This window comes from Drosophila suzukii, chromosome 2L (genome assembly GCF_043229965.1).
Source record: "Drosophila suzukii chromosome 2L, CBGP_Dsuzu_IsoJpt1.0, whole genome shotgun sequence".
In the NCBI taxonomy this organism is placed as follows: Eukaryota; Metazoa; Arthropoda; class Insecta; order Diptera; family Drosophilidae; genus Drosophila; species Drosophila suzukii.
In genome coordinates, this window is record NC_092080.1 from 3,680,059 (window position 1) to 3,698,110 (window position 18,052).

The following is an 18,052-nucleotide window of genomic DNA, read 5'->3' on the forward strand; positions in this document are numbered from 1 at the left end:
TGCAAATTTATTTGAGGCGAAGGCATAAGGCAGGTGTCACCACAATTGTAGCTTAAATGTTCATTACTATTATTACTGTAACACTTTGTTGCTTGATTGTTGAAGAAACTTTGCGTTTGAATTGCGTATTTCGATGGAATCCCCACATAAAGACGTACTAACATACATATGTGCATGTGCAGTTTATCCCATAACTGTATTTTAGGCGTTCTTCTAAATCAGACTATATACCAATAGATATTTTTGCAAATTAATACACTTGAAATATATATATGTATACAACATGTAAGTGAGATAAACAAAGACATCGCCTGAAGAAAGATCGAAATTTTTAAGTGCAACTTTTCGAGGGTTTTTCTTTTAGTTTAGTGCAACTTTACATATGTAATCGCAAGAAAAAAACAGGAGAAATACCACACAAATGTGCAGCAAGTTTGCTATGAATAGAGATCGAGACGACAGCAAGAGAAGCGCTCTAAAAAGTATTTAATTCTATGAATGAGACACAACAGCAACAGCAGTTGGCTATGATCGTAAAGTTTCAATAAAAATAAACTCTTATAAAAGTAACCCACTTGTTTTACTGTGATTTTTTGGTCACTTTATCCCAGTTCAACAAATTATCAAACATCACGATCCTGAAAATTCAACAATTTCTGACGAAATGGGGGCTCTAAGTCTAATAATCAAGTCTTGGAATTCTTTAAAATATGATTTTATCAACATCTTTTAAATATCCCCAACAATCCCACATCTGAAAACCAAAATAAAACACATCACCAACATTTACATTTGAATATATTTGTAATATTTAATATGACTTCAATTTTTTATGCTTCATTTCGCCTAGCTACAGATGAAAACTTTCGTATAATGTATAACAATCAATAATCGTTTTAGTTTAATATTAATCTTTATAATACAAGTACAAACATTTGTTCATTTACAATTCGAAATACGAAAAATTGTAATTTAAAATTTGTATACGCGTTGCGTTACTGACTTGAGTTTTTGATTCATTCAACATGGTACATTTGATTTAAGTTTCTTTATTAGTAGGCGTACGTGTAGGATGTCTATAACACTTTTGATTATTGTAATGCATTGTTTATTTAGTTTTGATTAGTAGTTGTAGCAAACGATGATCGAGTCGATTGGAATGCAATAAGAACGTGAATACAAATTTCAATAGCTCTCAGTTGGGTCTATCCCATCCGAGAGAATACTATAAAGTTCGATATAATAAATTTGGCCAAATGTTTTGCTAGCACACACGATTACAACAGCAATGCATACAGTTACTAGAGTTCAGTTTTGATATGATCATGAATCACAACTATATATGTCCTATCCAATCGTTATGGATTAGTTATAATATACAAAATGGTGAGTAGGCGCAATATCAATGACACGACTGTACATAGTTCGAGCTTCCGCTTTGATTATCTTCTTGTAAAATAATTAACAATGGTGGTTAGTTAAAAGTCTGTTTCTAAAAAGGCTACGCAATAGATCAACATAAAAATCTTTCCAAAAATTTTGAATAAAAATAAAGCATTCTTTGGAACGATAGCAAAAGCTTGTGGCAGCTTAAAACCGATAAAAACAATGTGTAAGTATAGTTATAGTTATATAGATACTTCGGTGTATAAGTAAGAATGACGAACGGCAACGTGAAAAGTGCCCGCTTTCGGGAACGGCTCAGTCTTCTGCTAAACTCAAAATCGAATGGCGATGATGTTGAGGACGTCATGGGTAAGAGGGACTATATCATCTGACTATACGGCATACTGGCTGGGGATCAGCTTAGTGCTAGGCATTGTTGTTCTCGCCGCAGCATTGTATGCAGTCCATGCAGTTGTGCTACCTATTGCCATCACTCTTTCGGCTCATATTCGATGAGGTCAGTTGAACCTGTAAGAAATCAGAGCATAGTTTTAGTTTTCTCATAGACAGGATGGATAACTTGAAGACAAAAGCAATAGCGCGTGTGAAAAGTTGAGAGGGCGTGCAGGCAAGGCTCAAGCGTGCTGGGCATTGACTGACCTTTAATCCTTGCATTATTATTTGTGGTGTTCTTAAGCTTAACGTGTTTCAACTTTACGCACAACAACAACAGCAAGAAAAGTTAGGGTGAACATTACGATCAACAAAGTTAGAGACAGTGAAACGGTGAGAAACTCTCTTTAAAGGAAAGAACCCCATAAATTGAGTTACCTGCAAGGAACGAATGGTGTCCAGTAAGGCCTTCTTCTCCTCCAGCAGTATGCTTATATCATCTTGAGCAGCTTTCAAATAGGATCGCAGCACATCAGACTCCTGTTTGTTCTTTTGCCTTTAGGGAGATTCATACAAAGATGAGAAACTTTATAAATTAAATGATATTTTAGACATTACCTATAGCTCTCCGTGTTGACTTTCGAGTCCACTAGTTGCCTGCGCAGCTGGTCGTTGTCCAGCTTCATCTGCTGCATCACCAGCTGCATGGAGAGCAGTTCCCGATCCCTTTCTCGAGGTGCTCCAAATAAGGCACTGCCCAGCGCCTGATGCTGCGTGGCACTCATGTTTGTATCTGCAATATAAAAGGCATTACTATACAGAACGTTGATTCTTAATTTGGTATTAAGTCATATCCCACCTATAGGCTGTATGTTTAACAATCCACTCTGATCACGCTCCAGACGCATGCGACCAATGCATAGATTTATGGGCACTGGACCCGGTGAGGTAATATTTACGGGTGGACGGTCCTCAAGCAAATTGATGCGTACATTCTCCAGATTTACCTAAGATATTAGCAGGTCTTAAGTAGCTTTCTTTAAGGCATACCTATAGAGTATATCTTACTGTTACAGGCATGGGCGGGGATATGACCTCATCCTCGGCCAGATCACCTAGGCCAATTACGGTGCTCATGGACAGGTCCAGATTGATGTCTTTCACACGAATCTCGGCATGGTGAGTGATCCAGCTATAATGTAATGAGAAATATTAATTAAGCGTTATATATAAAGCTATCCACCCAAAACTAAGAATCAATGTTCAGGGAAATCCATATAAATGTCCACTTACCTCTGAATGCGTTTACGATCAATGATGCCCTCAATTTCCTTTGGCATATCCAAAGTCTCCTCCAAGCGCAGACGAATGCAAGGTGGAGCCTCTGGATTGTAAGGTGCCAGATTCCAGGCTTTGCAACGCGCTCCAAACTTGGTCTGATTTAAGGGGTAAAGATCACAGTACACTTTTAATTTAAGCTCAATAAATCCGTGATTAGCTACTTTTGAAAACAGCTAGAGAACAACATGCTAAGCTAGAGGCAACACACCATGCAATGTGGTTTTTGAGTTGAGTGGGTTTGAAAGTGTTATGATGTTATGGGTGTTATTGGAAAGATGGAAAAATGTTCCTTTTTGTTAAAGAAGCGGGTGTTTTTAGTTATTTTGTTAGTTTTACCAGTACAGTAGTTAGTCGGTGGTATTTGACGCCAATGTTCTAGGTCAGTGAGTGCTGTACTTATTGTTCTACTGTTCTTCTTTCGACCGCATTTACCTATGCAGTGTGTGTGGGCTCTTAAAAAAAACTTCTATGTCTGAAGTAACCAATTCGTTGCAAATCATAAGTCATTAACAAAGCAAATACCAAGAAAATTATAAAATCAAATGGAATTCAGGTGGGGGAACTAGACATGTACTTAATGTGTGGGAAGATCTAGCAAATATTTGGAGATAGCTTCGTCTAACCGGCATCACATGCTCAAAAATAACATTCGAACGAGAAAACCATTTCCAAACGAGTTCCGCAAGAGCCTCTCGATTGCTACAAAGGCAGAATGCTTGATCAAAGTAATTCCGGGGGGTGTTCACAGTGGCTACCAACTATGAACGACCCTCGACAAGCTATATATTAACTACTCAACTAGAGGCCAAGAACGCCAAAATGCGTTTGCGAACAAGCCAAAAGTCCACTACAATGAAAGGAAAAAGGTCGCACCAAAAACCATTAAATTAGGTTAATAAATCATAATTTCGAGATAGTATTTACAAAGCTTCAAATAATAATTATAATCTTAAGCAATTAATTAAGTAAAGAATTTCAATTTTTGTACATTTTATACCTTGTTTGCTTGATGCGCGATCTATTTTTTGTTGGAGTGTTGTTTGGTTGTTGTTGTTGTAGTTGGTGATTGTTGGTTGTAGTTGTTGAAAGTTGTGTCATGTAAGGATTGTCATTTATCAATTTACAAGTGTTCGTTTCATGTTGATTATAAAGAGTTGAGCACAATAATTGGTTTTGAATTTGTTTTTGGTTTCGATTAGCACACATTGAGATTGATTTTGAGTATATTTAATATTTGTTTTAAGAGAGAAGAGAGAAAATATAATGAGAAAATGATTATATGACAAGTTATCTTACAGAACTTTGCTTTAAATAAACACTTTGGGGGATTCCCCAACAGATTTAAAAATATAGAAACTTTAACAGTGATTCATATAAGAAAATGTTCAGATAAAAGATATCGAAACATGCAGAAAGTTAAGCGCAAAACATTGAATTGAGCAAAATCTTTAGAGGAACTAAAGAATAACAATTGAATTAAGGTTGTTTTCATATTTACAAATCAAACAGAAAACAAATGAAAGACAAGGAACTAAAAAGATTCCAGCAAAAGCAAATGGAAACCGTCGGAAAAGTATACCTGCAACTCATCCCAGGGAATGGCGCCACACTCGTCACAGGAAACGGCAGCCACCTGCAGGCGAACCGAGGATTTGGGACCCTCCTGCTGACGAATCAGCTCCACGGTGGTCAACCTTGAATGGATATACTTTATCAACTTGTTTTCAATTAATATTTAACACTAAAGCAACCTAAAGGTGGCCATGGACACAAGATCGCGTCGCCGCCAGGTGCTGCCCTCCGAGGGTTCCGATGGCGAGGACATGTTCGTCTTGTAGCTGCTCGGCTGCTCCTCGTACACCTCACTGGCCACCTCCACCGGCGAGGCCTTCATATTGTTATCATTGGTGAAGGGATTAAGCCGGAACATGACATCCATGCAGTCCATGGTCTTGTCATCGCCCATCACAACGGCAAAGTTCTCCGAATCGGAACTAATGTCGCTCTGTATGGAGAAGGTATCACTGGCATCGTCGTTCGGTGTGCCCGACTTAATGGCCGAATCAATGGAGGTCATGAAGCTCGAGAAACCCTTCTTCATGGACAGCAGTCCCGAGTTGATCTCCTTGGTAAGACTGGGCACGGCGTCGCCTCCGCCGGTTCGACTAGCTGCACTCCGGCCACTCTTCGAGGCGGACGAGATCGATTGCGTTTGGGATTGCGATTGCGTGGAGATACCCGTATCTGGACGAGATCCCTGGCTAGGCGTGGATGAAGCCAACGTGGGCGTACTTTGTATCTGAACATTATAGCTGCAAGAGAAGAAAATTAGTTGAATACATTCCATTTCAATCTAGTTAACCTCACCCATGCGTATTGGGATTGGATATGTGGATTCCACTGTCAAAAGGCGGGTCATTGGTCACCGGGGAAGGTGTCTCTACGCTGCCGAAGGTATTGCTCTTCAGCTGATCCAATGGCGGTGGTGTGGGCCAGGTGATGTTGCCGCCTGGTTGGGGTTTATCAGTATTATTTAAAAATTTTGATTACAAATTAAGGTTTACGATCAGTTTACAATATTATATATGCACTAGAATTGCTGCTTGGCTTAGTAATTTAGTACAAAAAGACATGCGAGATATTTATAAGGTGTGTTTATCTGAAGCCAAGTGGAAGAAGCCTATCCATAGTCAGTAATAATTTAAATACAGTATTCACTTATATTTAAATTAAATCTACGGAATGTTTAAATCACAATTGGGCTCTCACATAAAAATATAAAAAATCATTTTTAGACCATGCTCTTCTGAAGAATTCGCGGTGCTATTTTTGTTTTTTCTCTGTTTTAGGAAGCTCTAACACAAGACTATAAGAAGAGGCTGACTAAAAAGTGCGGCTTGTTAACATAATGATAAAAAACGCGAATTCTTTAGAATTCTGTGAGTCACTTTCATGAAAACATTTCGAATCGTACTAAAAAAAATTTTTTTTAATTCATTTCGGACTCCAGTTTAAATGCATTCCGAATTGAATATGCTTAATATTTCCAATCGGCTTCAGTGGAACATCACCTAGATGGGGTGTCTAAGGTCCTAGGTGCCCAGCCTAAACGCATAACAATTGTAAAAGTTGAGGTACGATTCGTAAGCGACAATTACAGCGGCATGTGTAAACTGGCTCCTAGCAGGATTCTAGTTAGTCTGGTGATCTGAGTGATGGGAGGATTAGTTAGTAGTATCTGGGTTAGGACTAAGAACAACACGATATCGGTGACAACTACGTGTAGGTTAGACATTAACTAGATTGTGTGTTAGATCGCAGTTTGTTAGTTTTTGTGAGGAGTCACTTAACCATAAAACTAAAGAGAGTTGAAGAAGAGACAACAAAAGATATATAAATTCTTACTATTCATGTGTAAATCATCACCCAAACTAGCTGAATCGGGTACGACGCTTTCAGCATCACCACCACTTGATTCCTTACCAGGTGTTGGCGATGGCATCACGAGCGTCACCTCGATCTGCGGCACAACGCACCCAAAAATGATAGACTTTTGTTCGTTTTGCTGGGAATTACAAAAGGGGTTTTGGATTAAAAATGATCGCGATCGTTACTCCAAACAATCTGTATACCTTTTGCAATATGCGCTCGGCGTCTAGATTTAGGAAGGTGGACATCTCATTCAATTCCTCGGCGAGGCGCAGCAGGAAGAGCAGCTGATAGTGATCGATCTGCAGGCTGACCAGGTTCGAGATGTGCGCAATGGCATGAATATCCGCCGTGCGATCCGGAGCAGGCGCAGGTGGAGAGGCTCCCGCGGCAACGCCAGCGAGACGCACATCCTCATCGCTCAGGAAGGGATTGCACGGCTGGAGGGGCGGCAGCGTGGGCAGAGGGGCTAGGCCCATGCTCTCCATGCTGGCCGCCTTCCCGCCGCTCTTTCCCACATCCAGTTGTGCCTGGGCGGAGCCGGAGTGCAGCCACAGTGTGATGGGGACCGCGTCCACGAACGGAATGGATTTGTTGGGGCCCAGCGAGCGGGCGCCCATGAAATCCACCCAAACCGGGTCCAGCTTGATGCACCACACATCCCGCGGCTCCAGCCACATGACATAACGGGATAGGTACTGCGTGGATGCGGATCGGGGCAGTTGCTGTCCCGTTGTCGGCGTTCCGGGCGATATCATGCTAACATCCGAGGCAGCCACATGCGACAGAATGCGATCCGTTACGATGCACATGTCACCCTCGACGGAGGGAAAGCCGGAGCCAAAGACCAGGGATCCCTCCTGCAGGGAGTGCAGCGCCTGGGCCAGATCCGCCCTTGAGCTTCCCATCTCCCGAATGTTGGTCAACGCAAAGCGGGACACCTGAATCTGCATGGTCTTGGGCCGATCCTTTTGGGTGGGAGCATCCACCGCTGCCTCCATGACGACACGCGGCATAATCGCTTCCACCTTGACATCCATGTACATCAGATTCGGCTCCTGGTCAACATTGACGGCGGCTGCCTTCTGTGTGCCATTGGAGCCATTGGAGGCAATCGAGCCGCGTGGCAACTGCTGCTCTTGTGCATGCAGAGTGCTCTGGGATCCCACGCTGGTGCGGAGCAGACTCTCGTGCAGATTAAGGCCGAAGGAGTTGAGCCACAGGATTGAGCTGAGATCAAAGTGAACCTGAATGGGATTTACATGCACAAAGACCTTTGAGGGAGGCACTGTTGTGGGAGCAAGAAAAAGGATGAGTATTAGGAAATAATGGTAATGCAGGATAAACTCACATGGAAAGACAAAGTCCCCGGGATAGTAGAAGTAAGTATACTCCGCGTGTATAATGGGCATCTCGGCAGGAAAGGAATACCGATCCTTGTCACCTGCAAAGGGATTATATATTTAATAATACTCCCATACATAATTTCAGTTTAGTAAAGTTAAGTTCAAATGCAACATGACATCAGCAGAGTTGGAATCTTAGTGATATTCACCTGAGGATTTGCTCTTCCTTTTATGTTGCGCTACAATTGCAACGATAACGACAATACAACAACAAAAGCGTTTTAGATGATTCATGGATTGGATGGAATGGTTGAGTTAGTTTAAAGCAACGAGAGAAAGAGAGGCCAAAATGTTACATTAGTTGGAGATGCTAAAGACCCATTTTTACGAACTGAGTTATCAGGTGAGATAAAACATTATCATTAAGGTTTAACAAGTTCTTGAAGAACAACTCTTCCACAAAATAGGTTCATTAGATATGGAGATGCTCAAGAGCCAATCTTCCGAACCGAGTTATTAGATAAGATATATCATCATATAAAGAGTACCAACTTCTTGAACTAGTACCCTTCCATATAATCATTTCTTAAAAGATGGAGATGCTCAAGACTGAGTTATCAGATGAGATATCATGTTTAACAAGGCTTCGAAGATGTACTCTCCTATAAAATCAGTTCATAAAAGTGAAGCCTACTGATTCCGTTTAGTGTTTGTGGGTTTTATGTAGGCGTGGCTTGTTGGTGATGTCTATTCCGTTTCAAGATAAATCCATACCCGAAACAAATTCCTTGGGCATGGCCTTCTTCCCCGACGTGGTCACCCGATACAGGGTGAAGTCCTCGATACGCAAGATCACACATGAGCTCATCAGCTTGGCCAGGTTCTCCAGCGTGCTCCTTTGCTGAGCTGCCTGGGAGAGTTGACTGTTGACGGAGGCAGTGCCGGAACCAGCTGAACCTCCTCCCGAACCTCCAGCCAATCCGGCTGCTGTGGGCGTACTGCTGCCATTGGAGAAGCTGCCTGTTCCATGTTGTGAGCCTAGCATGCTGGCACTGAGCATAATCGGTGAGGCGGGAGTGCTCCGTTCCAGCGGCGCATGAGTGGCCGGTCGATTGGGCTGACTCAGATTGAGCACGGCCTCCCGAAAGGCATTCAGTGATTCCTTGAGCCACAGAGCCGGTGCCACCGAGGCCTCCTTGTACTTAGCCCAGTGCGAGCGATCCGATTTGGCCAGGTGATAGGGATAGTAGTCCACCTGAAAGGCGGTCACCGAGACCTGAAGGGCACCGCCCTTGTCCAGATCAGGGTAGCTAGAGCGTCCGTCTCCCTCGTCGTCGCACAGATGAAGATCAATCCGCTGGCTAAAGAAATGATACGAGGTCTCCCGCACATCGAAGGCGTTGAACATACGTTGCGCATTCGTCGTGTGGGCGGATTCGGAGAGACGATTCTGCTGCTGCTCCACCTGGGCCTTGTACTCGGGCAGTGTCTGGAAGGGATTACATTCAAATAACTATTCCATGGTGATTACAAATCCATTTACTAACCTGCATTTTGCGAGCCGCCTTCGTCTTCTGGGTGGCATGAGTGGCTGCCTTGATCAATCCGGACAGGGAGTCCACAAAATGCAGAGCCGCCTTTAGTTGCGAGTCCGTGAGCACCCACAGCAGATCGTCCAGGATGAGGACCAGGCGGGAAGCGAGCAGTGAACAGTCGGAGAGCCGTTTCCGGATCGTGATGCGGCACCTGGCATGATTGGTCAGCAGCCGCAGCGGAGTCAATGACTTGTCCTGCGTGGAACTCGCCTCGATGCGCACTGTCTGCCAAGAGAGCTCCTTGAAGATCAGTATGATGCCCTTCTGGGCGTCCTTGAGCCGCGTCAGCCGAAGATCGGCATTCGCCCACTTGGGAGTCTTGGATTCCACACGGATGCGCGACATCTGAACGGAGGCGGTGAAGGCGGCGCTCACAAAGTTCACGTTCACCGTGTTGACCACTATGGTGATGCCATCGACCACCTTGTGGATGAAGCTGTATTTACCCTGTGGCACTTGCGGCAGAGCTGCGGCAGCAGCGGTGGGAGAGCCTGCTCCCGATCCCCCGCCTGCATCTCTAGTCGTTGGGTTGCAGGTCTCTATGGTGATGCGCACTTCATCCAGCGTCTGTGAATAAGATTAGGAATTCATGTATTGGGCTTTTTGATTACTTAATAATCTATAATAATAAATATAACATATTCATAACCCTAAATATAATCCAAACGTAATGATTTTTTATTGTTAGTTAAAAATTATTATTATTATATATTACTTTCCTTTTAAATTATAGTTCATTCCACAATTTAAAGACTTATAATGGAAGAGCAATTTAGTAAAAACGAAACAAATTTACACATTTTTTAACCTATTTGAAATAACTGTTTTCCACAGTTAAAAATGTTTTAAAATATATAATTTAAGTAATAACCATAAAAACAGATATTTAAATTCATCTTGTAGTTACTGTTCAGTCAAAAGCATACTCAATGAACAAGCTCTTAAGTATGGTCTTTAAAAAACAATGCAACCTTCTTATATTTCTGCCATTACTTGCCCTTAATCCCCGGGATTACTCACCAACGTTATGGGTACGCTCTTGAGCTTGGTCCAGCTAATCCGGAAGGAGACATGATTGCACCAGGCGGAGGTGAGGCGCAGCCAGCTGGGGAGCTCCAGCAGCTCGGTGAGCACCCGCTCATCCAGTTCCAGGTTCGAGAGCTCGCCCTCGCCGCGAAAGGTGCTCAGGTTGATTTTGTCCGAGGAGAGGTTCTTCGTATAGCTATAATTAAAGTGAGGGATAATTTAGTTGAGGGAGAAACAACTTGGGTCGCCTGGCTGTCCCAACAATTATATCAGCTTCATCGCACACGTCACATTGCATTTCTTAAGAGGGGGGTTTACATGGAAAAATAATGGAGGCTAGGAACTACATACATAATAAGGGGTTCGGAACTGTCGACGCCAGATGCTTGCCACCCAATTGACCCACTTCCCGCTAATGGCCGGGCATAATTGAAATCGAAATAAAGACATTGATTGGGTCAAAGTGGCGAGAAGTCCACGGGAGCGGAATTCCCCAACTTGCTACTTAAGAACTTTGTCCTAAGCATTAAGGAGTCTCCATCCCCATACCCTTGGATATTATAAATGCTGATCAGGTTAGCCCACATACCTTTTCAACTTCATGGCAAGTACAAAAAATGGTAGCAGCCTCGTCGCGGTTATAAAAAGCTTTTCTTTTATCCCCAACTTTTCCCCCTCCCAACTTGGGCAACAAGTTTGCTTTGCATTTACACATTTTTGGCCGCGTTATGTTATAAACTTGGCTTGTTTGCAGCCTAATTGCGTGGAAGGGAACTCGAGAACCGAAGGGAAAGTGCCGAATGGGGCACAAAAGATATATCCACAGAGGGGCAAGACAATGGTAATGTGTTTACGGGTAAATATGCCTTTGTTTAAGCAGGTGGCAGGACTTGACATATTAAAGTCCATGCGTGGGCTGCGAATATATATAAATAAGTACTCGGAATCTAGCATGAAAGCGTTATTAGTATGTGTTTCCCTGGGAAACGCACTTCAAAGCTAATTAACTGTGTTTATAGGCTAGTTGACCTGTTCTGTATTTATAACTTATAAATACAGGTATACATAAGGAGATTTCACAGAAAATAATTACCATAATGCTCTGGCAATTAACCTTATAGGGTTAATCTTTATTAAGAACACTTATCCCATCTCCTTATTTATGGGTCAACTGTTTACTTCGTATTACTCTGCTTAAAATGTTGATAGCATCAGAATTATTTACTTGAAAAACCGTAATAGATTGTATATTTGAAAAACACTTCGTTTAATTGCAAGTAATATCAATTAGATAATTCGAAATGATATAAATTATTTAGTATTTAAAGCTTCTTTAAGCAAGCTTTCTTAAGAACTATTAACTATGAAAATAAAATTCTTTAAAGGGGATTTTAAACCATGTTGACCAATATTTACAATTCTCCAGGTTAATGTAGTATTTATCTTTGGTGCATATGTAATACCCTTATTAAGCAATCTAGAGAACCCTCTTTGGGGGAGCATTGTTTATAACTTCAAGTAAACAAATAAACATTGGATTTCGCTGCTTTTGCCGTAAGAGCCCCTTTATTTTCTCGGTTACATCAGGGTTATATCGGGTAACCGTCATAAGTAAACCATATTGCGGCGAGGACAAGACGGAAAATTGAATTTTGCATGCAAATGCTGGAAAACGAGTTTAGGGGAATGGGAATTCGATTTCGCAGAGACGACGATGCGGCGCCAGGCAAAAAAAAACAACAGATGAGGAGGAAAAAAGAAAAGTAACATGGGTGGGTGGGAATTGGCAAGGGCAATCCACTTGTTACTTTAAAAAGGGGGCGGGGTGGGCGTGGGGCGAATTAGCATGGGGCCAGGTCAGGCCAACGGTAAACGATAAAAAAGGCATAAAAGCGGGCAGTGTACAGGTGGAATTACGACTAACGGTACTGTGGGGTGGGTGGGAAGCTGCGAACAGTACACACACACACACAGAAAATCACTCAGAATGCGGAAAAGTGGGAAAAATCAATTCCGTGTCCAAGTTCTCCACTTTGCAAGCTGTTTTAATCAAGTTTCGTAATTCGATTTGCTGGGCGCAAAACGAACTTAGTGTGGCAAACTTACATGGACAAGTGTTTGAGTAGTTGGTTCTTTATCAGCGAGACCATCTTGCGACGTCAGCAGCGGGCAGCAACAATAAACAACAAACAAAAAGGAAAACAAATGAGCAGCCACTGGGAGTATCTGCCGGGTTGAAGAGTTCAACTGAAGCCGCGCAACATGGCTCCTTCAAAAATCATTGATACACATGTATTGTATGCAAATGGCAAAATTCCGCAACTCGCGAAATTCACTTTCAATTTTTCTCTCTGTTGCACTTGTATCGCACTCGATTCTGATTGGAAACTGCTGGCTGCTGGCTTTTCTCCGATTCACGACGCTCACATATTCGCCAGTGGGTGGGCTGATGACTTCCGATCAAACGGGGCGCAGATTAGTCATATTTAGGGACCCCTTCGATTCCGAATCTTATCTTGATTTTCGCGTAAGAGACGCAAACTCTTTCTGCCTTTGCCTCTGCTTTTTGCTTTGCTGACCAGACCAGTGTTGCACAACGACTGGCGGAGGCAGTGGTGGCCAACCGCTCCAACTGGAGTGCAGCTTTCTGTAGTGGGGTGACGCAAGTGACGTCACAAACTAAAGTTTTGACAAGGAAATAGGAAACAAATAGTTAAGACAATTAGACAATTTAGCAAATATTATTCATTTAATAAAAGTATTCAAAATAAAAGTAGTTCAATCTTTCAGTTTCTTTCTCCAAAGTTCACTTTTTGATTTATTTATATAAGCTTCACCCCAATTTAATCTAAATTTAGTTATAATACCCTTATATTTATAGTTTTATTTATTTTGTCTTTCTAAGTAAACTTTTCAAAACCTTAAAAATGCTATCTATACCTCAGTTCTTTCATATTCCATCAAAGTGAGCTATGATTTTGTAAGTTTTCAAAATTATTTGTGTCTTGACCAATTGTTGTCTCATACAATTGTTCCTTAAATATCATATACTGTATTTATTATAAATATATTAAAAACAATAATAAACCAAAAAAAAACGCTTAAAATCTTTATCGCCAAATTGAACTATCGACTATAATCGATTACATTGCATTTTCTCACAGCTGTGCGGACGCATTTATCTGTCCCTGGAAAATCGCACTGTTTTCCCGTTTACTCGCATTTTCCTGACCTCGCATCTTAACAAGCGCTCCAAGCAGTAATCCTCCAGAGCAGAGTCATGTCCAGTAGCGAGGCGCCGGAAGCGCTGGTGGAGCAGGTCGTCGAGGTGACCGCCTGCACGGCGGAGGAGGCCAAGCACTATCTGGGAGCCTGTGAAAACGATGTGTCCGCTGCCGTGGCCCTGTTCTTCGAGCAGGCTGCATCCACATCCTCGTCGGCGGCGGGCTCTGGGGCTGCATCCGGATCGCTGCCCCTTCTGGACGACGAGGACGAGGTGAGGGCGCCCATTGCTCCGGTGCGGGAGCAACTGATTCTGCCCGAGGACGACAACTTCTTTGCGTCGGGGAGCAGCAGCCGGCTATCGCGCGTCTCGCAGCGCGTCAAGGTCTATCCCTTGAGGGACTTTGCCCGCGAGGGCGCTCTGATGGAGGAGCAGCTGCAGGCCACCGGCGTCTATGCCGATCCGAATGCGCATCGTTTGCGACGCGGACGCGCCGCCCAGATGGTGGTGGCCGGCCAGGCCATGGCACTTAACAGCCGGTCCACCACGGGCACGGCAACCAGCACATCCCGCCTCGGAGACCTGTTCCGCCCGCCCACAGACATACTTTACTCCGGATCATTGACGGCCGCCAGGGAGTTCGCCACCAAGCGGCAGCGCTGGCTGCTGGTCAACGTGCAGGACGACAGCTTCCAGTCGCAGACCTTGAACCGCGATGTCTGGTCGGACAAGGAGCTCAAGAAACTCATACGCCGCCAGTTCACCTTCTGGCAGGTGGACAACGACACCTCTGAGGGACGACGCTTCGTGGCCTTCTACCACTGCGCCACTCTGCCCTACCTGTGCGTGATCGATCCGCGTACAGGCGAGGAAGTGTGGCGCAGTGTGGAGCCAAAGCTGGAGAACATCCTTCCCGATTTGAGGAAGTTTTTAAAGGAGCACCGCGATTTTATCCAGGAGGATGCACCCAGCACCTCAAAACGCTCGGCCACATACATTGATGACGACGAGGAGGCCGATCTGGAGGCCTCGTGCTCCTCGACAGCCAGTTCTAAAGGAACACCGAAGAAACGGGCCAAGGTCCTGGAGCTTACAGAAGAGGAGCAGCTAGAGTTGGCGATCAAGAATTCCATAAACGAGAACGGCGGAGGAGCCGGCGGCGGAGGCACGAAAAAAGATGATAATCCCGAGGAAGCCAGCGATAACGAGAGCCTGGAGGAGTTCGATGACGAGGAGCTCAAGGGCGTGGCAGCCGCTTCCTACGAGAATCACTTGGGCGAGGCCAAGAATGAATTGACTGCCCTGAAGCTGCGCCTGTTTAATGTCGCCGGGAAAGAAGAGATGGTGCAGCTGCGCTGGCCATCGGACACCAAACTGCAGACTTTGAGGCTGTACATCAGACAAACGCACAAGCACATCCCCCAGGAGGGCTACAAGCTCATATGCGCCTTCCCGCGCAAATCCCTCGAGACAGAGCACAATGATTGCTCCTTGAAGGAACTCGGCCTGCATCCGTCGGCCAATCTGCATCTCACACTGGACGACTAGGCCACCGCGTCGAATGTTGTCCAACAGAAAAGTTTTCATGTGTATGTTTTATTTATTTTCAAGTTTGTCATCCCAAGAAACCCATTGTCGTTCCAAAAATGAAAAAGAAAACTCCTTATGAATTGAAATTCTGTTTTTAAATTAAGTTAACACATATTGAATAAAATCCACTAGCTATTGTCAAGGCTCTTAAATAAAAGGTATGGTTTTTCGTTATACTATCTTAAATTTTGAATACTTAAGTTCCCGCTTGTGTGGCAAATTCAAACCAACTTTTGAGTGATAACCACCCTGTTTTTGTTTTGGCGCCAAAGCTAAACAGAAAACAGCTGATTTCGCCCGCATGCTTCAGTCTAGAAGTCACTTAAAATTGTGGCTAATTTTTTAAATTGAAGGACAATTGAATTTGGTTTACCATGTCGAAACCAATTACCTTTGTCACCGGCAACGCCAAGAAGCTGGAGGAATTGGTTGCCATCTTGGGCCCCAGTTTTCCGCGCACAATTGTGTCCAAGAAGATAGATCTTCCGGAATTGCAGGGTAAGTATGTGAGAAACTTCTTGAATAAGAATAAAATGTGCTAAAGCAACTTACGATCCCCAGGTGACATCGATGAGATTGCCATCAAGAAGTGCAAGGAGGCAGCTAGACAGGTGAATGGTCCGGTCCTGGTGGAGGACACCAGTCTGTGCTTCAATGCTCTCGAAGGATTGCCCGGTCCCTACATCAAGTGGTTCTTGGAGAAGCTGCAGCCGGAGGGATTGCATCGCCTTCTAACTGGCTGGGAGGACAAGTCCGCCCAGGCTATCTGCACCTTTGGGTACTGCGATGGTGTGAATGCAGAGCCTCTGATTTTCAAGGGCATCACCGAGGGCGTAATCGTAGAGCCTCGCGGTCCGAGGGACTTTGGATGGTGAGTAACTTGCGCAAAATAGTATTTGCTATTTAAATTGTATATTTTTATTGCAGGGATCCGGTATTTCAACCAAAGGGCTACGACAAAACCTACGCCGAACTGCCCAAATCGGAGAAGAACACCATTTCCCATCGCTATCGCGCCTTGGCGCTGCTCCAGCAGCACTTTGAGAAGCTGGACAAGCAAATAAACTAAGAATTGATTTATTTAAACCTTGCATATTTGTTCTACAATGTCGAGAAGTTGTTGCAACCTATGTTTCGAGTTCAAATCTCTCTTTAACTACTGCCTAATCATCCTTCTTGCTCTTGGGCTTCTTGGCCTTGGCATCCTTGACGGCGCCAGCAGGCTTGTTCCAGTAGTAGATCAACTGACCCAGGATAACCGAATTGGCAAAGGTCGAGGCAATGAAGGTCAGGATGATCATGGAATCGCCTGTCTCCTGGATGGAGGTGAAGATGCGGGCCACTGAGCCGGCAAACATCATGATCACCGTGGCGGCGGACAACTGACCAGTGGATCCAGCCTTGTAATTGGTGTACGCCTGTGACAACTTGCCCACCAGCAGGATGGGAATGTTGCAGCTTTGGATGGTGAAAAGGGCCGACATGGGCGTTAGCCCGGAGTTGAGGACATACATCAAGACGCTATAGCCCAGGAGAAAGAGTCCCGACTGAGCCTTGTGACCGTTGAAGAACAAAACCAGGACGGCGATAGCCACGGTCTGGATGGCCAGGAAGGTACTGTCGCCCCAGGCGCTGAACGGATAGCCATGCATAAAGTTGTAGGACAGGTGGAAGGAGATGGCCAGCAGGTCCAGCACCACGCCCACTATGTTGATGCCCTCGCCGGACTTGCTGTTGAGGATCTTCAGTACCTGGGGCACCTTGACCAGGACGGAACCGGCGATAATGGCCAATCCCAGGCACTTGCTCAACAAGGCCTTAAAGCAGGGAACTGTGGGAAAAGATAATTGCTAGTTGATGGGTACAAAATGCATTTGAACTACCAGCCACTCACTGTCCAGAAAGTTAAGCTCCAGGAAGTAGTTATCATAGCACTTTTCGCTCATGAGGAAAAGAGCTCCCTGCCTGATAAGATCCGTCATTTTTGTGCTGCTTTAACTAAGTTCTTTTTATCACTTGGGTGGATGTCGTACTTAATTAGTAAGTGCCCTCTGGATTCGATTCGCTATGCACCGGTGTTATCAAGCTGGCGGCCGGTCGATCCAAGAATGAAATGGAAAGCCGACGTTCGCGCACACGTAACGCGGATTCGGAGTCCGAAGAAGATATTGCTGCCCGGTGGCGAATGGGATCCAGATCGTGTTGGGAGTGGAGGTGGAATGATAAGATAGGTGGTTGTGCCAACGTTTATTTTCGTCCGACTTTCGCTATAAGGTATGCGGTAAAAATCGGTACGTGGGTTTTTACGTTGTGCAACACTGCCACACAGTGGGATAGAAGCTGCAAATGTGTTCAGTTCAAGAGAATAACTTGAATATTTTTTCTACGCTTACTTAGTTTTTTAATTATTTTTTACAATTTGTTATACCAAACATTACTTAATAAGTAATACTTAGTATAATAAGTTATTGTGCATTCTCAAAACTTCAAACATTTATATAAATAATCAAGTCCCTGAATAACTGTCTTCACTTTCGGTTTTATTTATTTTCTTTACAGCGTGAAAGATCTAAAACACAGTATTATTCCCCAAGATTATTAGGAACTGCTAATTTTACTCTTATCCATATTATATTGTTATTTTAGATTCTTGCAACTTAAGATGTTACAACCAAAAACTAAATATACATATAAAATATATAGTTCATTCCCGTTAGTTTTTA

At 43.8% G+C, this 18,052-nt stretch overlaps 4 protein-coding genes across 9 annotated transcripts; 2 read left to right on the top strand and 2 right to left on the bottom strand.

The window, feature by feature from the left end:
• Nucleotides 1–781: 781 nt before the first annotated feature.
• On the bottom strand, nucleotides 782–13,121 carry LOC108018561 (bridge-like lipid transfer protein family member 3B). Of its 6 annotated transcripts, none has more exons than XM_017086142.4 (18): nucleotides 12,623–13,120; nucleotides 10,511–10,712; nucleotides 9,443–10,057; nucleotides 8,670–9,384; nucleotides 8,105–8,134; nucleotides 7,901–7,993; nucleotides 6,753–7,837; nucleotides 6,604–6,685; nucleotides 5,488–5,629; nucleotides 4,872–5,432; nucleotides 4,700–4,814; nucleotides 4,118–4,138; nucleotides 3,073–3,215; nucleotides 2,848–2,971; nucleotides 2,639–2,786; nucleotides 2,398–2,572; nucleotides 2,218–2,335; nucleotides 782–1,914 (listed from the first exon to the last, which is right to left on the bottom strand). In XM_017086142.4, exons 1-18 carry the CDS (start codon nucleotides 12,664–12,666, stop codon nucleotides 1,864–1,866), a joined length of 4,464 nt encoding a protein of 1,487 aa, XP_016941631.3. In that variant the 5' UTR covers nucleotides 12,667–13,120; the 3' UTR covers nucleotides 782–1,863. The 6 variants fall into 6 exon arrangements, with proteins under 6 accessions (XP_016941631.3, XP_016941609.3, XP_016941639.3 ...); XM_017086120.4 differs by having other exon boundaries at nucleotides 6,526–6,685; nucleotides 12,623–13,119; XM_017086150.4 differs by lacking the exon at nucleotides 8,105–8,134 and having other exon boundaries at nucleotides 12,623–13,119.
• A 521-nt stretch (nucleotides 13,122–13,642) lies between these two features.
• On the top strand, nucleotides 13,643–15,484 carry LOC108021224 (UBX domain-containing protein 7). Its single transcript, XM_017089823.4, has one exon. It carries the CDS (start codon nucleotides 13,797–13,799, stop codon nucleotides 15,285–15,287), a length of 1,491 nt encoding a protein of 496 aa, XP_016945312.3. The 5' UTR covers nucleotides 13,643–13,796; the 3' UTR covers nucleotides 15,288–15,484.
• Nucleotides 15,485–15,604: 120 nt separating this feature from the next.
• Nucleotides 15,605–16,415, top strand: LOC108021226 (inosine triphosphate pyrophosphatase). Its single transcript, XM_017089825.4, has 3 exons — nucleotides 15,605–15,827; nucleotides 15,891–16,200; nucleotides 16,257–16,415. Exons 1-3 carry the CDS (start codon nucleotides 15,704–15,706, stop codon nucleotides 16,396–16,398), a joined length of 576 nt encoding a protein of 191 aa, XP_016945314.2. The 5' UTR covers nucleotides 15,605–15,703; the 3' UTR covers nucleotides 16,399–16,415.
• On the bottom strand, nucleotides 16,391–17,646 carry LOC108021225 (mannose-P-dolichol utilization defect 1 protein homolog). Its single transcript, XM_017089824.4, has 2 exons — nucleotides 17,224–17,646; nucleotides 16,391–17,160 (listed from the first exon to the last, which is right to left on the bottom strand). Exons 1-2 carry the CDS (start codon nucleotides 17,309–17,311, stop codon nucleotides 16,493–16,495), a joined length of 756 nt encoding a protein of 251 aa, XP_016945313.2. The 5' UTR covers nucleotides 17,312–17,646; the 3' UTR covers nucleotides 16,391–16,492.
• Nucleotides 17,647–18,052: the final 406 nt, after the last annotated feature.